The sequence below is a fragment of the Rutilus rutilus genome (genome assembly GCF_951802725.1).
Source record: "Rutilus rutilus genome assembly, chromosome: 19".
In the NCBI taxonomy this organism is placed as follows: domain Eukaryota; kingdom Metazoa; phylum Chordata; class Actinopteri; order Cypriniformes; family Leuciscidae; genus Rutilus; species Rutilus rutilus.
In genome coordinates, this window is record NC_140232.1 from 24,460,482 (window position 1) to 24,485,642 (window position 25,161).

Below are 25,161 nucleotides of genomic sequence, written 5' to 3' on the forward strand. Positions count from 1 at the left end.
TCACACACACCCACACAAAGTGTTGCTATGGTCACTCTGCGTGTCACAAGCATGTGTCCCGGGCTGAGCTTTTCCCAGACAGTTTTCCCCAAATTACGTAGTCGGGGGAATTGAAAATTGACTATGATCCTGAAAAATTAGAAGATTTTCCAAGACACATCATTAGCAATAAAAATAACTACTGCTTTTAAAACTACTATTTTAGTAAAACCATATGTAGCGATCAATTAAATAACGCTGTTTTCATACTTTGCAATGATTCACCTTTCACCTCGTGCAGAGAGCAGTGCGCCAAGGGAAAGAAAATGCCAGTAAGCCTTGAATTTTTGTAACACTGCAATTTACCCAGAATGCCCTCTGAGCATTAACAGCAGACATTCACCCCCCCACCCTTCCTGCACTGTTGCACTGCTGTTGCCAAAAGCACTTTCTTTCTCTTTCTACTGACTGGCTGAGAAGTGGATAGTCTAGGATCTGGGTAATGGATTCAACTTCGACATTCTTTCAGAGACACAACAAAACGGGGAAGAGTAGGCATGCTTCTGTTTGGGACACATTTAGAATGAGATATTCTGGGTATTTCAATGTCCTGCATCCTTTCTATACAAGTTTTACGGCAATAAAATATGCACTAAAATATCACCAATCAAATATAATTCAGAACTATTGAGCCAAATAGTAAATGGGAAATTGACACTTTTTTCGATTTTTGATTAAAATGTATACAAACGTATAAGAGAAAGTATAATTTTAGGTGCTCTAAGTGATCGCCATTTATTTTAAAGGAACAGTTCACTACAAAATGCTAATTTTGTCATCATTTACTCACCCTCATATCTTGCGAAACAAGTATGGCTATCTTCTGAGTAACACAAAAGGTGATATTTAGCAGAATGTCCAAGCTGCTCTTTTGATGAAAGCGTTAAACAATGGATGTCAAGCAATATTTCCATAAAACATTCAAATATAATCCATTGAATATTAATGCTCCTTGTGCTCCACATAAAAATAAAAAAACATAGATTAAAATATTAATAAAAATTCAGATAGTTTTCTGCTATCACTGCTTGACATTATGTCCACTACCAAAATCCTATGTTTTAAGACTGTATTAGTCCACACTGTCTCACGTAAATCTTGAAAGAAAGAAAAAACACTTGCTAAAATAAAAACAAAGCACTACGTACTTTAAAGAATTAGAAATTTAACCATGACAACAAGTTATATCTCTATAGTCCTTTGTGTGTCTTCCTTTCTAAACACTGTTGGATACATCTGAGAGCTTATCAAAGACACAGAACACTGCAGTAGGTTATTCCTCTGTGCCCAGTGGGCTGATGGGAGATGAGGTTCTGAATGCTGAGTGGATCAAAGTGGATGTTCTGTGACTCACACTGCCTCTTTCTTTTCCTCCCTCTCTTTCTCTCTTCTGCACAATCGCTGAGTCAGCCCTCAGACACGCAGCATCATAATGTAGGGAGGGGGATGCTGGGTAACCAACCTCTCTCAGGAGGAAAGGCAGTGTGTGGACTATGTGCTGCAGTGGTATTTGGGTTACACTGTTTGCTCTTTCTATTTAATGTGACATTTTTATTTCTAGTAGGAAACTAGTAGAAATATAGCAGGACTGTTAATTTAAAACAATAATAGAAAAATGTGACTAGTGCAACAGCACGTCCTGTATGAACGACCAAAACAAACTCGATCCATCTTAAGCCTGTCATACAGTATACAGTCCAAAGAAATTCAGTCAATACATGGAAATAAATTGGCTTCTAAAGTTAAATCAATCAGCATTTAATTTAATTTAATTTATTTAATTTATTAACAGGCCAAATTTCTAGTTATTTTTAATAATACTGCCTTATTTTTAGAAAGTTTTTAAACATGTATCTAGATTTAGAATTATAATTTCTCACACTCACGGACTTAAGTGAATTTATTTCTACAAGTTAACAGCAAAAAAAGTGATTCATATGGTGACCAGATATGGTATCTACAAATACACATTTTCCTTACACATTGAGATGAAACTTAATCTAAAATCTTGTTGCCAAAAAATTGAAATTCAATTACAATAAATAAATACTTCCCCTTTAATCAGGCTAATTGAATTTATGAGGAGAAAAGAACTACTGAAAACAAAGATCACATGATAATATGGGGCAAAAAGATGGTGGGAAATTTCATTTCATAAGCACAAAGGACAACAGGAAAGCATATTCCAAAAGACGCATGTGACTTTCTATCATAGGGTGAAGTCACAGGGTTCATGTTACCATGACAGCTAAAAGCACCTGTTTCATTAGCATCTGAAATGCCATGAACCTCCCATTGATGGAACAAGGAGAGGGTTTGTTTACTTAAGATTTTAAACAAAGATGAACCAGCATAATTATATGCATGATTCAATCTTTACAACAATTAGTGTCTCACAATCACTAGATCTTCAAGTCTTTGTTCCTCATGTGTCTGATAGAATGAGGGGAGTGGGGGAAGGAACAATCGCAAGCCTTCAATTAAAAACATAAATTGAAGGGATGGTTCACCCAAAAATGAAAATGTTATCACTTACGCACCCTCAAGCTGTTCCAAACCTGTATGAGTTTCTTACTTCTGTTGAACTCAAAAAAAGATATTTTGAAGAATGTTGGTAACCAAACAGTTGACGGCACCTATTGACTTTCAAAGTAGAAAAAATAAAATAAAAAATACTATGAAAGTCAATGGGGCCTATCAACTGTTTGGTTACCCATACTCTTCAAAATATCTTCTTTTGTGTTCAAAAGAAGAAAGAAAATCATTTTGATTGGAACAACATGAGGTGGGTGAGTAAATGATGACAACATTTTTATTTTTGGGTGAACAGTCCCTTTTAAAACATGGGAAAATGTTGTCTTTTTTAATAAAAGTGCCAAAATGTTTATCGCTAGGCCTTTCCTATCCAGAAAGCAACCTGACTAACTTGACAAACATCTTCAAGTACCCTGATTTTAGCAGAGATTGGGGCTCACGAAACACGAAAGTATAATTGTGCGTGCAAAGAATTCAGTCGTATGGTATTTTCCACTCAGCAGTTGCTTGGTTCATTTGCAGAAAGGGATGCCAGTTGTGAAAATGTCCCCAAGTTTCCTGGTTTCTAAATGACTGAGGACAAGATCACTGTGAACAAAGAAATGAAGTTCTGAAAGGTGTCAGACACCTTGCACCTTACCCACGCACACACAAACTACAACCATTCTGTGATGCTGCACAAAAGGTCAACTATTTTCCCTGAAATTATCAAGCAATATTTGATTTTCATTTCAGAGAGAAATCTCTCTGTATTTTTCCTTTTTTGGCCTTATTCGTTACACATGAGCAGAATGAATTTCTATGTAGGCTAAATCAATCGTAATACCATTCTCATGTAAATTGCTGCATTCAATGTAAGAATGATTTTACGAATTATTTACACTGTTCTGCTTGTGTTTCATGCATGAGGCCCAATGCAGTTTCCACCTCTTCTTCTCTGATTAAAGTCAACATAAAATCAAAACTGACGCTGTGTACCATCAATGCACGTTCCTGATCATTTTGTACATGTTATAGAAAAGGGGAAAAAAATTACTTCGTCAATGACTTGCTCGTCCTACGAAATGACTTCCCTTTTCCACTGACATTGGTAATGCAGCGTGGGCTACTAGATAATGTTGACCAATACACAAATAGCTATTTAGAGACAGTTGCATTCTGGTACATAACATTCCCAATGAATAAAATTAAGCCCTGCTCTACATTTCTTCTAACTGAATATCCTCTTTCACTTGGAAACACGTCACATTATGGAAGTAAAATGGGTTGAGAATGACAGTTGACATTGACTTTATACAGAAATTTTGCTTGTTGAACCTCTACTTGTACAGTTTATTTTCTCATCTCATCTCTTTTCTTGGGGATAAATACCCTCCCATTTTCACATGTATTCTATTGCTTAGCAGAGAAGCACATGGCTATAGCATTTCCTACTTTAAAATATGACAAGAAACGTCATTTGGAATGCTTTTAACATCTGCAATGATGATATAGCTCTATTTCCAAAGTGAAACAAAACAAAAATAAACTTAAGTGGAAATGATTTTATCCATAGGAATTGACTAAAATGATGAAAACGCCTATTATAACAGCATTTTTCAGCATCCATGCAGCCTTGATTATGCCATCTCTAAAAGTCATTTCAGAGGCAGAGAAAAATTATCATGAAGATTAAAAAAACAAACACTTTTTCTTCAGAATAGCATGAAGTGATGAATTATGCACAATAAAACACAGTAGTGACGTTCATCAATCACTATTGTTGAAACGTTGCTGTTAAATACCCTCTTCAAACAAATATGCCAGCAGTTATTAATAATCCACTTTGTCTTCCTGTCCACTGTATAGTCTGGTGAATACAGCTCATTCCTTCGCTCCACCCATTCACACTTTTAGAGGAAGGGACAGCTGCTGCTTCATCGTCTTAGCATACATGCTGACCACAGAACCACAAATACAAACAGCCCAGTGACTCCAAGCCCAAACACTCCCTAACAAACACACAGGCCGCAGTCTGTTCTTATGCTGTTTGATCATTAGGGACTGCTAGAAAAGGCTGGGGCATAACCGTGCTCCTGGGAAACAGCTGTGCCTTCCCAGAATTGATTTGCGCAATGAATCACAAAACCACACAAAGCTCTCATCTGAGTGCCAATCAATGCAACTTGTATTCCGCCATAGGGCTGCACGATATATCATTTTAGCATCGATAATGCCATGTGCGCATCTGCGATGTGCGATGACAAGTATAGGGATCGTAGTTGATCCGTACGGACCAGACACCACGGTTCAAAACGTATGCGATTCTCGAATTAATTGCAAAGTTTAACCATCATAGAGCGAAAAATTACCATTTGCATGTGCCCTGTCAGTTTAAACATTCAAACGATTTTAAGCCATTTGAGCACAAGATGACACGAAAGAGAACTCAATTCGGGCCGTGTGCTATAACAGTATTTCCGTACCTGAACACTGTTAGACTTACTGAAAACATAAAGCACTGCTAATTTCATGCATCTTTGTTCTATTGTATTTATATATGCTTGTAATTTGTTTATTTTCTATGCAGATTTACTCCCCTACAAAATCACCCCAATCATTCTAGAATGATTCAATCTTTACAATTCTTTCTCTATATGTTGCTCTCCTTTTTTTGATCTTTTGTCCAGTATTATTTTGAACCGCTGCTGGTTATTATTGTTGGTGTTTACAACCCATTTTACTTCTTTAAATATATTTTAAAATGAAGGGCACATTTTGGTTTTATTTATCAGGAATATCAGGATCATCTCATTGTATTCCAACGGCTTCAAAACTATTGTCATTTGCTATTATTGGTGCAATTATTATTATATTACCTTTTTTTTTTTTTTCGCATTACCCACAACAGTATAATTAAAACAATGCTCAAACTGTGACAAAAGTAATACTTAAATGGTTTAGATTAGATTTATTATTTATTTGATATATTTAAATCTTAGCAAGGTATAAATTTAGTTCAATTAATGCCAAATGTAATTGCTTTGCCATTTACAAATTAAAAATGTAATTTTAAAGTATTTAAATGTTTGTGTTTAGAAATGTTAATACATGATACACCTAAATAACTCAGACAAATGAACTGCATTAATTTTAAAACAGACTGCGTAAAGTTTGTTTATCAGCAGTCTGCTTGACGTGGATGAAATCAGTTTAATTTATTCCATTTTGAACACTGTAAAAAATTTGTAACACTGCCCAATCAAAAATTTCAATTGACCGATAACATCTACATTTTTCAATTGGCCCAAGTGAAATTCTGTAAATTCTAAAATTAAATGTACAGATTTTCACTTGGGCCAATTGAAAAATTTAGATGTTATCGGTCAATTGAAATTTTTGATTGGGGAGTGTTACAAATTTTTTAGAGATTACCAAAACAAACATATTTTTCATAGGAATCACATGCACTGATTAAGTGTGCACAATAATAATAATAAAAACTATAACAAAAAACTAATTTAATCCATTTTAATTTCATGTTGACTTCAAGGTCTGGAAGGTTTATCAAAACCGTTAAACCTGTTTTAGACCACAGCTCTCCTGGAGTCCAATTACATTGGCCAAATGTCTCAGACAGTTTGAGCAGTGATTCCAGCATCAAGAGTTTTCCAGACTCATAGGGTAAATTAGAGCAGCAAGCTGTTTGGAAAATGCAATGCATCCATTCCACTTGAGCTATGACCTTTGCATGCCATAACAATAGGCATCCATAAAAGAGGATTAGAGAGAATAGCTGGGTCACCCAACTACAGACCAAATCTTTGCATGATTCTGAATCTCTCTCTCTCTCTCTCTCTCTCTCTCTCTCTCTCTCTCTCTCTCTCTCTCTCAACAAACGGGTCCCTCCCAGCTGACCGCTGAGACTAGCTTAAGCTTGGCTCTTGCTTCCATTCGCTCTCAATAGCCAGTTTACAAAGGTTATGAGATACCTGCATTTGCTTGACAAATACAATTTGTAAACATCAAAAATGCATCCGGTGTTTTAGATTAGACTGATTAGATTGCTGCGATATAGAGCAGACTTTTTCTGGGTTTAGCTTAACTTTGATTACAGGTTCAAAGATTAAGCAAGAATGCATTGTGACCATTGATAGTGCCATTTTTCTTTTCTTTTTTCACTGTCTGCAATGATTCACTAGCGGCCAATTCATGATTTATGCAAATCAGGTTACGGCGCCAAAATCTGTAAAGCATTGATGCATCACTGTGATTCAGATACCTGAATCAGCTCTTTAAAGTGTGCTCGTCTACACCAGCCATCTGGATGGTTATAACGCTCTTATCCATCAGTTAGTCATGATCAATAGAAAATAGATACAAACATCTCTTTAAGTGAAATTGTGTTTCTGTTTTCCACAGGAGGTGGACATTAAAAAATCCACCACTTATTTTCATTATGTACCTACAGTACAATTACATTTACATATATGCTTTTGGATGACACTTTTATCCAAAGTGACACACCTTGAAGGCACACAATTTTTAGTGTTAATGTTTTCAGGGCCTTTGCATTGCTAATTTGCTAGCGACAAAATTGAATTAAGCAGGATGCAGAATTTTCAATAAAACAATAAACAAACTGAAATAAAAAAAAATAAAAAAAATCATGTCACGGCAAAAATTTACCTGCATGAAAAGTTTTATTTTTATCTAGAAAAGGAAGGCCTGTCAAGACAAACTTTGAATTATGTTTTGACAAAATGGTCTGAAAGTTTAAAAAGTCTTGAATGTTTCATATACTTCACAGACAGACAAACAAACAGATATCTTTGAAATTTCACCTAAAATGTATACTTAACTAAATTAAGTATAAATTAAAAGCCAATTTTTCCAGAATTCAGTCAATTCCACTTCCTTTAATTCCAATTTAACTTCCTGTCGGGTGTAGTAAAAAAAAAAAAAGATGAATTAAACAGAAGCCTATTCATCAAACCTTTGCAACCCAGTTAAACAGGGTTGTGGGTGGTTAGTTCATAAAACACAGGTTTTTACACTGAAATATAAAGAGAAATTAGAGATTAAGTGATATATAATGAAAGATAGAGCATTACCATTGGTGTTTCTAAAAAACATGGGGCCTGGGACAATTTTTTTTTCATAGAGGACCTGGACGGCCCTTGTCACAGGTCCCAAGACAATGCCCGAAGTTAAACCATGAAGAAGACAGCTCTGGATCCTATCATGTGACATCTGCAAACAACGACACAGTTACCTCAGGTAACCTCAGATTATTACCCTTCCTGCCCTCACTCACTCACTCTAACACACACACACACACGCACACACGCACGCACGCACGCACACACACACACACACACACACACACACACACAGTTAGCACAGTAGTGCACTTAGGCCTCTATATCTCTATAAACAGCCAACCACACCTCTCAGTTCAAGTGCATTACTACTGAACTGGATGCACACCTGGTAAACCAACTGTTACTGTTAAGTACTGCCAATCACAGAGCTTCAGTCTGAACCGCTTATTCGTTTTCAATCAGGCTGATAGTGGTGTAAAACCTAGACACGGCGCTCAGTGACTGCCATGCAACCTTAATCCCACAGTTTAAATACACACTGTATTTGGATACTATAATCCAGCTGTTTCGCTCATCTGATCATCACACACATTCATTTAAACACGGAAAGCTTTCACTGACCTCTCTTCTGTAATGTTGACAATAATGGCCAGTAGGTGTGCATTTGAAAAACTAGGGATGCACAATATAGCAAATTGTGCTAAAACCAATAAAATGGAAAAGAACAGAACTATTCCTCCAATAATATCCAACTGACTGAAAATACTCTGTTCAACTGATTGCTTAATATTTCAATTCAATGAAAAACATGTCACAGTGAAGATGATTTGATCATTTTTCATACTAATATTGCTACTCAAGGTGAATTATTCTGAAAAAGATAGACTAGTTCTACAGCATGCTACAAACTCAGTCCAAAATCAAATATTCACCTTTCAAATAAAAGCCAGATCTATAGGCAAACCTGCTGAATTTACATTTTCCAATCATAAAACAACAGAACAATAGAAAAACAATAGCTCAGCATTTACAAGCTATATTAATAATGGATGAGTATAGGACAACCAAGCATGAGCATATGTAGCTTAGAGAAACTAGAGTGGGGCAATGTGCAGCAATACAAAAAACTTTCAGATCTGAAAAGTAAAAAGTACATGCTTGTTTGTTATTTAACACATTTACCTTTTCCAAGTACCAGCTTGAAGGGATAGTTCACCAAAAAATGAAAATTTGCTGTTCATTTACTCACCCTCAGGCCATCCAAGATGTAGGTGACTTTTTTTCTTCAGTATAACAGTAAAGAAGTGAAGGGGTGGATTCCGGAATCCACTGCCGCTTCAATATATATCCTTTGAGTTATTAATCAATATTTATCCTTCACTCTCAGAAAAAAAGGTACAAAGGCTGTCACTGGGACGGTACCCTTCAAAAGGGTTCTAATATGTACCATTTAGGTACTAATATGGACACGTTTGGTACCAATATGTACCTTTGAGGGACTTATATGCACTCTTTAGGTACAAAGGTGTACCTTTTGAAAAGGTACCGCCACAGTGACAGCTTTTGTACCTTTTTTTCTGAGAGTGTTCTAAATATTAAACGATTGGAATGATTTCTTCAAGCTTATGAGATTTAGGTAGTTATAGAATTACATGTATGTTCACTGGATCGTGCTCTCTCCTTGTTTTTGAGAGAATCACACAACACGTTAAATGACCCCAGTGACTTAAAATCCACCCCTTCAGAAGATTTTTAGCTGAAACCGTGGTCCTTGGTGATTTATATAATGTCAACGGCTACCGTAACTTTGAGAGTAAAAAAAAATATACTGAATACACCTGTACTCCTGACGATATATATTGATGTCTTATAAAACAAAACGTTCGGTGCAAGAAACATTAGACTATTTACAACATTATTACCTGTAATCCACAGCCTTTGGAAACCGTCCTGGAGCACAAGCTTCCTGTCACATAATGACGTATTGTACCTATTTGTTTTGCCTGTATATGTTTTTTTGACTGACAAAGTGACTGTAGCCGTTGACATTATATGAATCCGCAAGGGCCACAGCTTCAGCGAAAAATCTTCTTTACTGTTCTGCTGAAGAAGAAGAAACTCCTACATCTTGGATGGCCTGAGAGTAAAATGACAGCAAATTTTCATTTCTGGGTGAACTATCCCTTTAAGAACATTAATGGCAGCCACATTGTCCTGTATCTTTGGATAGTTTTAAGCCAATTTTTTTTTTTACAGAAATTACCCTAAAAGATGGAAAAGCATAGCATTTAAAATAGTGTCATATGGGACTCAAGAGGACTCACAGGGTTTTTTTTTTTTTTTTTTAACTTTAAATAAATCTTGAGAATTGCACCCCATGGATAAATCTATTCCAAAATGAACATACATAACATCAGTAAAACACATTTGCAGTCACCACAGTTTTTAAAATATCGCTATTGCATAATTAAATTATTTAACAAAAGCAGTTAAAATGCTTTGCAGTGTCACACATCTTTCTATCAACCCATTCAAGAATAATCTCCCTTACATTTTTATGATGAATACATTTTACTGGATGAATAATTGCACCCCAATATATGGTCTTGTCAGAATCAATAACAATGGAAAAAAAAGGAAAACCGGAAAGGAAAAAAGGAAAACCGGTGTTTTGACTTTAGGAAATGATGACAGAAGTGTGGAAGGTTGTGATGGGGCCTTCGGTCGGTCTGCAGGGTCTTGGATACTGGATGACCAAAACAGAGCAGGACTCGCTGTCTTTCTCTCTGTAGGTTTAATTACATTAGCCCCGTAATTGAATTAAGCTGAGGCTTCGGCTCATTCTCTGACAGCACGGTTCTAATCCTGGGAAAATGAACTGGGTCTTCCCTCACCCTCTGAATCTTTTGGTCTCAGTGTACCATGGGATAAGATCAGATCTAAATATCCCAAATCAAATTAAATCTACTTCCAAGCAGTATGAATAATTTATCAGCCCAAAAAAGGGTCAGTTACAGATCATTTTAATTATTTAAGAGTCAGAACTAAATTTCAGGCTAGTTAACTCTAATTCAGCCTAGTTTGGCTCCTCCGGTAGGAGTGAACAGGTTAAAGTGTGTGTTTTCACTTCATGTCCTCGCAAAGAAAATCCGTTAAAGAGTCGATTTGTCTGAGGCGCATCTCAAACAGGCCTTCAGTCAGAGCCTGAGACCATTAATTGTTCTTGTATTGACTACCTCTTCCAACTAATAAAGATACCCACAGTATTGTATACATTCACCATGGAATCCAGATAGTCAGCTTTCTGGTGATTCTGAGGTTTCGGTCAAATACTGTACATGCTATTTTCGCTGTCTATAAAACACAATATGATTCAAATGGTTATTCATGTAAATATGCACTACTTTAACGACAAGACGAGACGTTTTAGCTGTTGTGGAAAAAACGAATGAAGAATACCAGTCACACAGCAGCAAGTTTACGGCACACTCAACTCAGAAACTCTGGCCTCAAAATTATCTTAGTGTTTCCCAGCAGTAAATACGACTTGAGAGGGCGTTCAGGTCCAATTTCCGACCAGGAAACTGTATTTACGATAATTCTGACAGCACATGAAGGCAGCATAAGATCCGTATTTGTTCTCACATTGCCTTCACTGAAAACAGCCAACTTCATTCACAGAAAAATATGACAGTTTCAACTGTCTCCAGTTTGCGTAAAAAGTGCCACTAGCAAGTAAAACGGTCATGCCTTTTGCAAACGCTCTATTCACCACCATTAAAATGTGGCCATTAGTCACAATACACTCCAATCATTTTTTTCCACTTTAAAAGAGTTAAGAGTCAAAATTTTGGATCATTTGTTTAAAAAAGGCAGTTTGACCTGGTTTTGCCATTACATCACGCAGACAACTTCACGGTTGTAGAACAGAACGTTCTGATTTCATTTTACCAAGAAATGAGAGAACCGTTACAAACAGCTGTTTTGGGGAAATGCTGGTGACATTATTCAGCAATTTGGTAATTCAGAAAACAATAAAACAAAGATTAACATTCAATTTATCTCTGTGCTCAGAAATTGCTTTACTATGCCGTCAATGTCTGTAAAATCTCTAAAGACCAAAATGCATCAATAGGAAAAGTTCTACACATTTTTATTCGCATTTCAGTTCAACATTCCACATAAAACATGTAGAAGCTGATCAATATTTCTCCTTATGCGTGACTTGATATTTGGCAGAAACCAGTGCTGTGCAGATGAATTCTGAAAGAGGTTAACTTAAATTGTCCTCAGTGCTACTGATTTTGAGACTCATCAGTTCTCTCTCAGAAGTAAGCCGAGAATAATTTCTGGAGCATGCAGAAACTCTTTGACTCTGGCTCTGAAAGTGCATGAACTCTTGAAGTTAGTGTTTCCCCCCAACAACAAAGAGCGAGAGGATGTCAAAACCTGCCTGACCCTTTTCTGACCTTGCACCACTCAAAAAAAAAAAAAAAAAGGTCGGATGAAGGTAAAGTGTTTTCTCTCCCCTTCTCTCTATACACCTCCACTCACTCAGGCTTTCTTTTTCTCTCCCTCACTCTCCTCATGGTTACATTCAATTACATAACCAGCTAGCCTGCTAATCTCCATAATCCGAGTCATGCCACAACAGGGCCCCGTACAGAGCTCAAGAACAAAGCCTGCACTAAAAACTCTCATCTTGCTCTGTGAGCGTCGAGGCACTGGTGAACAATGCTTCCTACAAGCTGTACAAAATGTAATTTCCACACTCAGACCAGGCAAAAGTACCTGTCTTCTTTTCACAGAAGATGTGTCTTAAAAGAGGCTCCTTAAATGTGTCAAAACCTCATAAAATCTAAATTAGAGTTTGTGGCTTTTAGTCCATGTGTGTTAGTTTAGATCAGATATTCCCATAAATAACAATGTCTTTCCTCCAATACTATTTGCAACCATAACTAATTAAAGGATATATTTAATAAAAGGATTGTTAATAGTATATTTAATCAAATAATATTAAAAACATTTTTTACATGTATTTAAATAGGATTTATAATACAATTATTTAATTATATTTAATAATTCTATTAATTTATTAAAAAAGGGGCAAGCCTGTCAATATGTCCGGTCCAAACATCCAGTTTCTTTAGAAAATACTTTAACATACAACAAATAATTGCATTCAACAAACTCGAAATTCCCAAACCTTGAACTTTCATTATTTTCGCTTTTCATTATAAATCATTTACCTTTGCAAAAGCTTTTCATTCATAGATTCTCTCTCAACCAGTGTCATACTAAGAATGCTTAAATACTGTATGCTTTAGAAACCGAAGATACTTACAAAACAAACAACAACTGTTGTGTAAACAAATAAAAATTATATTAAGAAGAAGAAAAAGAGGCCTGGCATTGTATTGTACCAATTTGTTGCTCAGGTCTATGCTAACTGCATAAATGTAAACGTAATGTAAATGACATGGCACTGAGCTCTTCAAGAAATGTAGCTATGGCCGTCTACAAAAAGAACAGCGCATAACCAATTTTTAAATGCAAATGAATAATAAACCAACTAATTAAGTATTATCACTAAACTGGCTTGTTGATCAGTGCACGAGCTGCTTAGAAAAACGACTGCCCCACTTTTGCCATGTAGCAAGCAAGAGTCATATTAGGTCATAGCCAAGTGTTGACGTGTCCTCTTGCTTTCCCAGCACTGCTCTGTTTGGCTCAGATCCTAATTCATAGAGATATCTGTCTAGGCCTGTAGTGTGCAAACACACACAACCACACACATGTATATATGTATGTATATATATGAGGCCTATAGCTTGCCTTCAGTTTTAGCTTTGACACCTTTGATTCTTTTTTTATCTGTTATATGTGTGAGGCAGAAATAAAACGCACATGCACAGAGACACCTCACACCTGAGAAAGAGGCCAAAGAGCACGTCAAGAGAATGGACTTCAACATCTGCAACGAGACAAAGCAGAGATAAACAGATGTTCTCTCACAGAGGCGGTGAGATAAACTTAAAATGATTAAATTATAAAAAAAATAAAAACGATAACAAATCGGGACCTTCAGGGCATCTTAAAAAGGATTTTATCAGATTTTACTGAAAAAAAATAATAATAATTCAACATGCCTGTATGCCTGCACTCATAAGTCCTAACTGGGGCATGACAGCATACTGAATAATGACATATTATCACTACACTTTTTATGGAGATACGTCACTGAAAATATCTTTTTGGCTATGCCATAAAGCCTTAATTGCCGGTCAGAACTTCTGCCCTCAGCTTGCCAATCCTCCTGCACACCACTAATACAAAAGCTTTCTTTCTCCTTTGTCCTTCCTCGAAATGATCCCATGCAGCTACATTCTTTTCTCCAACGCAGCCCTCAGATTGTGATGAAGTGTTGCTCTGGTGTGTTTTAAAGCAGCTCCTGCCCTTTATCAAAATAACAAATTGATGTCACTGCATCCCAAAGTGCAAGAGCGGGAAATAATTTACCTATGATTTGACTTTAATATTTCTTTGTTGGAGAAGCACAAAGATTTTAACTCATATCTGGGCTGCGTGCCTAGAACATGATTTTGGGTCCAGAGAGAGTGATAGAGAGAGAGTTTTCCAATGTTGCCAATGCCACAAAGTCCAGTGGGCTTTTCATACAACTTTCCCCATCTAATTCACCACATACACGTCCAAAAAAGCTCTTGGTGATACTTAACTTTCACGCAAGAATCACAAACAGATTCTCGTGTTTTGTCACTCAGGCACAATGAGAAAAGTTATCTCACGAAATCAGAACTGAAGAGTTTTAGGAGCTCTCAGCACTGAGATAAGGCGATGGTGGTTTAACACTAGAGTGTAATTGAGAACGCAAGAATGCCACAAGTTTCATTCTATTTCAAGTTCCTGCAAAACAAAATTAAATGCATCACCACAGGTCATTATTCAATCGCATGTCAGCGGAACAATGAACAATGCGTCAGAACCCCAGCGGCATACCTTATGGATTCTGTTTGCATGGCTTTCTTAATATATCAGGATCTGGATCATCCTTTTTCCTGAAGAAGGTGTCTTAACCTGCAGCTCAGAATGAGTGGGCGGACGCATGAATCAGAGCTGTCAATAAGAGAGACAGAGCATACGTGCACGTGCGGCGATAAACATTCTCATTATTGTCTTGGCTGAGAACTTGAAAGCCCATCAGGGAGGATACATCAACTCCCTGTAAAATAACACAACAGATTCTGTCATCTACCGCCCCCTCAACCCACCACACACACATATTAATTAAAATGCTCAATCTGTAAAGATAGCTCTCCTCTATCAGAATGAAATCTTTCTGATTTTAGAGAACTCCATGCTGGGAAAGGAACAAGATCTAAAAGCCCAGCTCTACGCAAGGCCACAGGGATCCTGGTCTTTGCATTCAATGCACAAAAGAAAGCAAGTCGCTTATCTTGCAGTATTGGAGAGTCTCCATTACACCACAAGATCTGCGGCATCTTCCTCCAGCTGCGGTCCAGGCACACACACTTATACACGTTGAATAAGGGTGAAAGCTTGCTCAACAACCCTTTCAAACCATTTGCAACACAGAAGATCCTCCTGATGGATTATGGTATATGAGGAATGCGTCCAGTGACGTGCGTCTTTGTGCTTCCAGTCAACATGCGGCAAATGTTCTGGAACATGAGGCATTATAGTACTATTTAATCCATTTCTCAAGACTTGCAATACAAATGGGTAAGTGTGGGAAAACAAAAGAAAAACATTTCTTTAAGGGCACTTAAGTTAATGATGCTCAATAACTGTTCTCGGCCATTTTATCTGGATATGTCTGCAAATATTTCTGCACCGGAAAATCCATAGAAAACATAAATTTTCCCTACAATAAACACAGTGTCATTTCATCCAAAGGCCAGCTGACCCAAAGGCACAGAGCTCTCAACGGCAATTTTGCACAAGTGACATGCAATCAAAAAGAGCTAGTCTATCCATTCATAATTCATTTTCTTGCATCGTCACAAACAAGGGAATCGTATGGCGCAGAGTTCCAACAGCGGCTCTGGAGAGCAGCGGAGAGGTGTAAATCACACACAGTGAACTGCCTGCAGCGCTGGTGCAAGCAGGCAAGAAAGAGACAGCCAAAAAAATCCCTCCGCATCTGTTCAGACTCAAATAGAGTATGTTGAAGAAAGCAAAAATTTTCATTTAAAAAAAGAAAAAGTGCAATATTTGCAAAGAGTGCAAATCTAATTATAGGTAAAACTACATTTATTGCCAATGAGCTATTTTGTATTGCCAATTAAAAAATTCTAATATAATTTTTATATATTAAATATATAAAAATGATATATGATCATTTTAAATATATATTTGTCATTTATAGAATATATTATATATAGAGAGAGAGATTTTTTATTTTAAAAAGTATAGTAAAAATAAAAATAAATAACATTTTTATATATATATAATATAATTAAGTATTTGTTTCAGAGCGAACTACTCTGCAGAACAGATGACTTTAATCTACAATACAAAAAGAACGCACAATGCAAAGTATTCCTGAATATTGGGATATTCGGACATAACCAAAGAATGTAATCAAGTGTCAGGCTTGTGGCAAAAATCAAATCCGGCGGACAAATGTGTGACTAGAAAAACACAGGCACAGTAGTGGAGAAGCAGAGGTAGATTTAGAGATCTTTTAAATAAACAGCCCGCTGCACCCTGCCACGCCAGCACTGCTCTTCTTGATCGCCTTCCAGTTGGAAACATTTCTTAAAGCCTTCCCAGCAGAGCCGACTCTGCCAAGAGCGGAGGTTCTTCTCAAAATGACCTACTACTGTGACTTCAAACCCTAGGGCAGAAGACAAAACTCTCTCCCTGCTGGAGACAAAGCAGCGGATCTGCCAGCATCTGAACCCGTATCATACAGAAAATATAAAGAATAGATTTAAACATCTGCAGAGTTAAAAAAATATATAATTCTTGTCAGGTAACAGCATTCTGACTGACTCGAACCATGAATTATCTCTTCCAACACAGAGGTAGGCTACTTGCGGAGCGGAATGAAACGTATTTTGTCTTTGCACGGTTGATTAAGCTATTCCAGAAGTCTGAGCTGTCTTTTGTAAGGCTCATTTAAAAAGCGAGACTCCAGAGGGTGATTCAGACACTCGTTGGACCACATCTCATCTAGAAAACAACAAAAATAAACTTCTCTTCTGCTGCAATACACTGGCATGGATGAGAGAGCGAGGCTGCGGGCTCAGGTGGAATTCAAACACATCTTCATAGAGTAAATATTTAGGGTTGCTCACCATTCTCCCCGCAGAGGAACCTGGGTGTGATATGAAACGCAGCCAACCTTCCACAGACATCTCCAGCTCTGGCCACATGAAGTCCTCTACTCATGCCAAGAGCTCGGGCCTTTATAACTGAGGCTACTCTTTGTGCCCGACTCCCCTCCTCTCCTCTCCCCTCCCCTCCCCTAAAAATCTCCTCGATGTCCTCTAATGAATATCAGCCACTAGGATCAACACATGAAAGCTAATGCTCCCCTTAAGATTCTGACCCTTTTTTCCAAAACGCTCCCTGACACAAATAAGCAGCCGAACGTCTAAAAAAGTTGTGATAAATGCAGGCCGGATGGCAAGCGAGGAAGAGCGGGTGATCAAAACAGCTTAATTAATCTGTTAACGGGCACATTGGGAGCTGCCGCGCTGGGACGCGACCATGACTGTGCCACTCAGGGCTGTCAGACGAAAGTGGGGCATGCATTTCTGAGCCGAGCGAAAGAGCAAACACTCTCCTGACGAAAAAAAACCCTCAGGCGGGCAGGCGCGCACACACACACACACACACACACACACACACACACACGCGCGCGGACTGAGAGAGGACCAGTGGATTACACCACGGGGGTGTTCTGGGGCATTTGAGAGCCCAAAAACGACACTTCAAACACAAAGTGCCCGACCATGGAAAGGGGTGGAGAACATTTCAGTGCTCATTAAATCAGATCCTGGTTAGACTGGCTTCCCATGCACATGATGAGCAAAGCTTATATACTGATATGAATTGAGAAAATAAATAACAGACCATGTGTGCATTCATTTAGAGAACAAAACGTTTATATGAGTCATTGCAAGCCCAAATGAAAGAAAAAGGCTCTCCGTTATGGAATATTTTGCACGGAACTATGAAAACTAAAATGCAACGCAGAGCAAGTCTTATTATCAGCACATTTTCAGATGTATAGTATTTTGTCAGTCAGCGCAGTCAAGTGAGAGTGTCTCAGAAAGGCTCGACGCTTGGATCGGCCCTCCTCTTCTCTCCCGGGGGGGACTAATTGCGGCTCTAAAGGAATGAATCGATGAGGAATGGGGGCAGGACAGCATGTTGCCAGCTCAGGGGAATAGAGCCTCTCGGATCTCCCACTGATACTACTCTAAACTGTTGGCAAATACGCTCCAAACTGGGTCTGTCCAAACTAAATACATTTGATCAGTATCTGGATTAATCATTTAAAAAATATATAATAATAGGCTCAACACTCTTTAGTTTTAGTCATTTGCACTTAAAGAATTAGCATTTCCTTCATGCTCTGAACTGTGACCTGCTGACCTTTGTTCAGCCTCACAATGACCTAAAATATGAATATAAAATAATGCAAAAGAATAAAAGCATTTATTATATCTTGAATTGTAAAAGTAAAAACACACTAAAAGTAGCCTACACGTCAAACGTCTGTCAATTATTTATTTTTTCTTCACCACCAGATCTAAAGTTTGAGGCGGATGGTGCTTACTGCAGACAGAATTGTTATACTGATAGCATACGGAACAGGTTCGGAGCTTAAAACTTTTTTAGTGAAGTGTCTGTGTGCATCGAAGCTCTGAGCGAAAGGCCCCTCTGGCTGCCAGCGGGACTGCGGTGGAGTCTGGCACACGCCTCATCCGTCCCTCTCGCTCTCTCTCTCTCAGCCCAACACACTCACTCAGACTACGGCCAGAACCTCTGTGCACACTGCGCGCTCTCCCTCGAACGCTGCAGGCTGCTACATTACATTATCCTATCAGCAACAACAAAGAGGTAGTGGACATGCCGTGCGGTTACAGAGAAAACCAAGGCCTCCACACTGCTGGCTCTCAGTACGACTTACACAAACCGGATCTGTAATGTAGCAGAGATTATTTCGTTCCTAAATATTTACTGCAACCTGCAGATCAAATGTGTTTTGTAAGTGTTCAGGAAGAGCAAACTATTTTTTTAACAAGTTTTAAGATTTTACAGCTGTGCATGATAGTTTATAATTCACTAAAACTGCATTTAGTAAAGTTACACAACTGCTAAAGTGGACTATGGTTACTTACAGAATATAAAGAGTTTGCTAATCCAAAATACTGAAACAAGCGTCTGTCATATAGAATCAAAAACACAGTGAGCACTGAAACGTAGCCTCATCTAATTAATTTAATAATAAATTCAAGCGCTGGAGGGTGAGGCGTGAAATTGTACTGTTACCTGTTTGAACACATTCACTAAGATCTGAAAAGTACAATACATATTTGTGTGACTTAAAAGCCCGAATTCCAATTAAGGTTTCCCAAGCAGTTATTGAAATAAAGTTTGATATGAACTACGAACCGAATTATGCCACAAGATAAACTGTCAACAAAAAGTTAGACCTTTACAAAAGCAGCTGCTATTTACATATTTTCAGTGTCAAATCGACAGGTTTAATGGACTGCCATTATGCCTGTCAGAAAGTATGGCCGTTTTTCGAATCAAGCATATGGAACAACTTTTTTCCCGAGCAGAGATCTGAAACTTTTTTTAAACACTTTTCTCCTCACAAAATCTTTTTCTCATATACAAAGGCTAAACTGCAACAAAGTTCAAGCTGCATTACTTTTACATTTTAACTATTATTATTAACATGTACATTTCTAAGTGAAAAGACAATGTTTTAACAGGGGAGTGGCCTTGCTAAAAAACGATCTGAAATTTAAAACAAACCGAAGCAAAATTATTCACTATTGATGCAACTTTCTCATCAAAGCCAAGGTCAAAGCGATCATCGGCCATCTAAAATCATAGTGACTCGTGTCAATATAGGCCTACAGTAGGCAATCTGAGACAGTTAAGTGACCTTAAAAACCTCTGCCTCAATTCAGACTGCTGACAAAAATACTTTTAAAATACCATCACATTTGCTTAAAGTCTGAGCACTATCACACTGCATAAATTAATTAATTCAGTTATAATAGGTAATATAGGATTTAAGTACATTACAGAAAAGGGGCGGCAGGTCAATGCTATTCTTTCCAGAATATTTTAGTTTATATCTCTTTTTAAGTGTCAGGCTTTGTAAAATTGAGCAGACTAATAAAATACTTCAATAAACAACATTTTGCTATATCCTAATAATTGCAAACTTAAAAACCTCACAAGACAAGAGCTGAAACCACAGTAATTGTACAGATATCCTAAATCTCTCTGTAATTTTAAATAGTCTTTACATAGAATATATACATTACTACATTGTCCTCTTATAAGCAAGAACTGAAATAATCTTAATGTAGGCTAAGTTTATACATTAATCCAATCTAGATCAAATTTGACAATAGCATACTCCATTATATATAAATGGATACCCAAATGTTTAACTGTAATAAAACTTTTATTTTATCTTAACAATGATCATGTAGGCTAACTTTCCCCTCTAGTTTATGATTAAAACTAAAGCAGATGACTATGCACTCAAATGTCTACTTATAAAGCATATAAACTCCATCTTAAATACAACGATAAACAACGATTCATGTTACCTCGTCCAATTGATTTTTGACTTTGTTAACAGTGTAAAATTCAATAATAGAAAAATTATTGATCAATTCAATAAACTAATACGCTCATGGGTATACAGTGTTGTGTTGTATAAAAGAGAAGCACAGTTCTCAGCCCGCCCTTTATGAACCGAAATCTCGTCGAGCGTTCAGGAGCAATTCGTTCAGAAAGAGACAAATAAGCACTTTACCTGAGTTAGACAGAGAGGAGAATACATCATGTTGAAAGCGGAGCGCGTGACTTGAAAATGTGGCAAAACACCGACAAGTTAGTGGATCATTTTTCACAGTTAATCATGGTAAGCCTCATCATGATTAACACTTCCACCGCCGCCACTTCTGACTTCCACTTAGAGTCCGTTAAATCAAGGGACGCCCGGCAAAAGAGAACGCGCAAACTGTGTACACGTTTGAAACCAAACTTTGCAGGCAGGAAAACGCGTGGGGTGCTGCAATCTGTTCCATTTAGGAAATGGTGGGAGAAAGAATCAAAGAAAGAGAAAATGTTTTCAACAGAGGGAGGAATGAAATGACGTTATGAAAATAGCCCATCCCAAAGAAAGTACTTGAAGGAGCAAGAGAGGCTAACTCTGGTTTCCACTGTCCAGGGGCATCCGTTAAGTCCGTGAAATTAACAACAACAAAAACGTTATTTGCCTCGGTTTCTGAAGCTCATTTGGTGCGTAACAAACTGGCAAACGACTTTCTCCCCTTTTCATCAATGCGCACGCACCGCTCTCCCCTCTCGCGCTGATCCAGTTCGGGCGCAGCAATGTTCTGCGCGCTTCACCCGCGCGCGTATTCCAAACACTTTTACTGCAACACTCACCAGCTAAAGTAGCGATTAGAGCCAGGCTCGCGCGGACATTGCGTCACAGAAAGCGCACATGCATGCATCCATTCATGACAAAGTGTTCGAGGCGTATCGCTTCATGTGAGTGGAGTGGATTAAAAAAAATCACCCCGCGTAAAATAGCCTACTATTGGCAGTGTCTGATAAGGCAAGTTAGCTTTACACATAGAAGAAAGCTGTCTCAAGTTAAAAAACAAGGTAATGACTTGTCAATCAGTCACTTAATTTACTGAAACGAGACTTATTATGAATAGTAAATAGAAGATCATGCGCGCGATTCTAAATTCACTTAATTTAGCCTATGTTCCCTGGTAATGCATATTTTGATGATCACAAACGTTTATAAAGCCACTGCAAGAAAAATAACTCGGCTCGATATCTATAATCACTAACTCTACAAGTAGCTAATCACTCGTGGATAGATACCCACATCAAGGACTTTAAACGTGTTCTTTTCGAGTTTTTTTTTAGCTTGAACCTTTGTAGAAGGTTTAACTTTGTTGGAGTGATCACACGGAGATAAAATAAACTAGGCGTCAGTTGACTTAAATTAAAGTGTAAAACCAGGCAGGCTATTAAAACAAACAGGGTAAATAACACCTGTTATTTCTTTAGAATTTGCACTGAAAAAAAGTGTACACTAGTTGTGAACTACGACCAGGGAGAGAGCTGACAATCAATAACACTGCTGAAACCCCGACGCCTCAAAGCATTATCGCCTAATTGTGCCTATAATTAGAAAACAGTCATATTCATAAGAATCATTCTTTATCCTTAAACCTATTCTGAAACTGTCACATATTATTAATCTCGATCATTAGAATATTATATTTTATAAAGAGAAAGAATAGATTTGATTAGATAGTACAACATGAACATATAGCCTAGCCCTAAACATAAAACAATTATAAAAGGCTGAATTATTAGGCTACTGTAAACAATGTTATTAACCCAAAAACTGAAGGAGAAAGAAAGACGTATACTTCCTGAAAGTAGGCTACAACATAAACTGATATCCCCGCAGAGAGCAAATAGCTTGGCTATATATTTTAGGATTATATTTTTTGTTAATATACGCACAAATTAACAGCAGTGACTAAGATAGCTATTAAGTATGTTGTTGAATGTCTTCCCTTGAAGGGAAAGTCTACCCTTACAAAAAAAAAGTACTGTACCATAGCAGTACCATAGCCTATTTTAACCACTATTGGTTAGATATATAAGCTTTGATATATAAGCCTAAAATAGTACTGAAATTCATGTAGCATTGCATATTTGCATAATCAATTACTTGCAAGCATATGGTAGCCTACATGCCTGAAAACATGGAACCGCAACATAGCACTTGTAAAAGTGTATCAAACTAAGTGTTACTACTCTGTAAACAACCAACCCGGGTCAAATCAATTTTTGGCACTGTCTCGTGAAGCATGTTTACTTTGTTTTATTTAAAGGTTAAGTTTGCAACTGCCACGCGAAAATGACAAGTAACTGCAGTTTCTAGCACTTTCTGAAACAATGCCGAACTCCCGGTTGGGACTTCGGCGCACTAACTGAGACTTCTGCCGTGGAGGGAGCGCCTCTGTCGGCGTAGATGTCAAATTCATGCCGGCGAGCCTGCGGCCATTTTCTGCTGTGCAAACTCGAATGCTGGGCATCTGCCTCTACTGGCTTTAAACTTAAACTTGGCCTTCGGGGTCCCGTGGTTAACACACACACACACACACACACGCATTTTTTCCTTCGGCTGTCACAAAACAAATAACTTTCATTATAGGAGAAAAGCCCAATCGCAGGGTAGCTATCTTAACCATTGCACGTCTCAATAGCGAAAATAACGCGCCAGCATTTTAAGCCTTTCCCACAAAACCTTGTTTGGCCGAAAACCAACGAGAAAAGGAGTAACCGGCTGGCAAGAGAGGAAGCAGAGGGAAAACCGAAACACGGCGCCTGTGTGATGATGATCTCATTTGACTTTAAGAGTGCACAACTCGTGATCTCCTTCGTCTTTTGTAGCAATAATAATGATGAAAGTGATTTGTTAACGTACCATTTCGAAGCGAAACTGCCAACCTCCCCCCAAAAAAGTTACAGCTTCGAGGTTTTCGTAGTTCTGCAGTTCAACGCTTGGTCATCTCGTCGGGTGCTTTTATAACTCCGTATCCATTTATCTTCGCAAAGAAGTAATCCGTGCTCTTCGGATGGGAGAAATAAACCCGGACACTGACCAAATACAAAACGTCCCACGCGAAGTCTTCGAGCCTCGTCCAATCGGAAATCCTCGTTATAAGGTACAGAAGGACAAAATAAAGGATTTACAGTAATGCACGGCTTGCTGCAGTGCACTGGCTGAAGGTTGTTTTGGTCGTGTATCTTTAATTTACAGTGCTGAAACGTCGGTCTCATAGCTTTGCAGCATTGCTCATGCAGCACCCATAGATGTCCTTATGTATAGAGAGGAATCAATGTCTCGTCTGTTCTTTTGTTTCTTACAACACGAATGGCAACACGGACGCTGTTCTGAGCTCCATACACACATCTTACGGTCCTCGCGGAGAAGGAATTGATGAAATACGGGGGGTGGCGTGAGTGTGTGTGTCAGTGTGTGTGTGCAGAGGAGCAACTCACTTAGAAGAACTGCACTTGATGGCGTAGTTTATTTGTGTAGGTAATATGCTACTTTATTTATGGGTCAGTGGCGTGACAATTTTTGCCATAAGTTATTCAGAAATATATTGTAATGTAATGCACGAAATGACTGCAATACATTCATCAATGCATACATTATGAGCATGCATGTCTTCAAATTCCGTTCAGGTCAAATTGAGTAGCCTAATAAAATAAAATAAAAATACTGTGGAGATGCATGCCCGAAAAAAATGAATTACATTTGTAAAGTAAACACATAAAGAAAACCCTTAAAATTGTTTGGGGAAAAAAACATCCTAAGTTAATTATAACTAAATTATAGCCTACAGTCAAGTGTATTGGTTCAAGTTGGCTAGTTGGCTACTTTTTACTTGATGGTTTAAAAAAATTAGAACATTTTATAAAAATAGCTTATAAGCTAATAGCTTAAATAAAATAAAATACATATAACTTAGTAACTTTTATAACTTAAGATTTCCTTATTTGGCCACATGGTGTAAGGCTAAGAATGTTAAACCAGTGATGACAGAACAAACACAAATTGCTCAAATAACTTCAAAACCTGATTGTAGAGTTGTGCCAACCCTGTCGCCAAGATAAACAATAGCTAGGCCTATCAATAAAAAAAAAAAAAAAAGATTCTGTCTCAGTGTGCGTGCGTAAAGCGCGCGAGTGCATTTGTTTTGTGTGGACATCTCTTTGGGCGTGTGTGTCTAACTTTATACGAAAAATAACAAAATCATTATTCTCAAATGTATTTGCTTTGAACGAGTTAAACTGAACAAGGTTCACTACTTTGGCATGGTACCATATTCTATTGCCAGTATCCCTTGAAATTGCGTTTTAAGTCATAGTGCTCAGTCAATTGAAGTGACACTTACTCCCATCTCAAAGGATTACAAGACACCTTGGGCATTTAGAGCATAAATAAACTAAAAGACAGGTAGGCCTAGGAAAACTTAGTGGTCTTTTATATGTAATGTACGATTTAGGCTTGCATGCAGAAATAAAATTCTAAGCTTGTCTTTCTTGGCTGCCGATAGTGTCCGATGAGGAACTCGAGAGGTTAAACATTTGGCTTTAGAGTTCAGGGAGCTGTTGCAGCTTTGCAAGGAAGAAGAAAAGCAAG

The 25,161-nt window shown here is 37.7% G+C and overlaps 1 protein-coding gene across 5 annotated transcripts in view; it reads right to left on the reverse strand.

The window, feature by feature from the left end:
• Positions 1 to 23,943, reverse strand: part of nfic (nuclear factor I/C) — a 93,511-nt gene extending 69,568 nt beyond the window's left edge. For 3 of the 5 annotated variants that reach the window (XM_084390057.1, XM_084390056.1, XM_084390060.1), the window contains exon 1: positions 20,722 to 21,433. In XM_084390057.1, the coding sequence (XP_084246183.1) occupies positions 20,722 to 20,751 (30 nt within the window). In that variant the 5' untranslated portion in view covers positions 20,752 to 21,433. Of the gene's footprint in view, positions 1 to 20,721; positions 21,434 to 23,433 lie in introns of those variants that run through there. The other 2 variants (XM_084390059.1, XM_084390058.1) reach the window with 1 other exon arrangement.
• Positions 23,944 to 25,161: the final 1,218 nt, after the last annotated feature.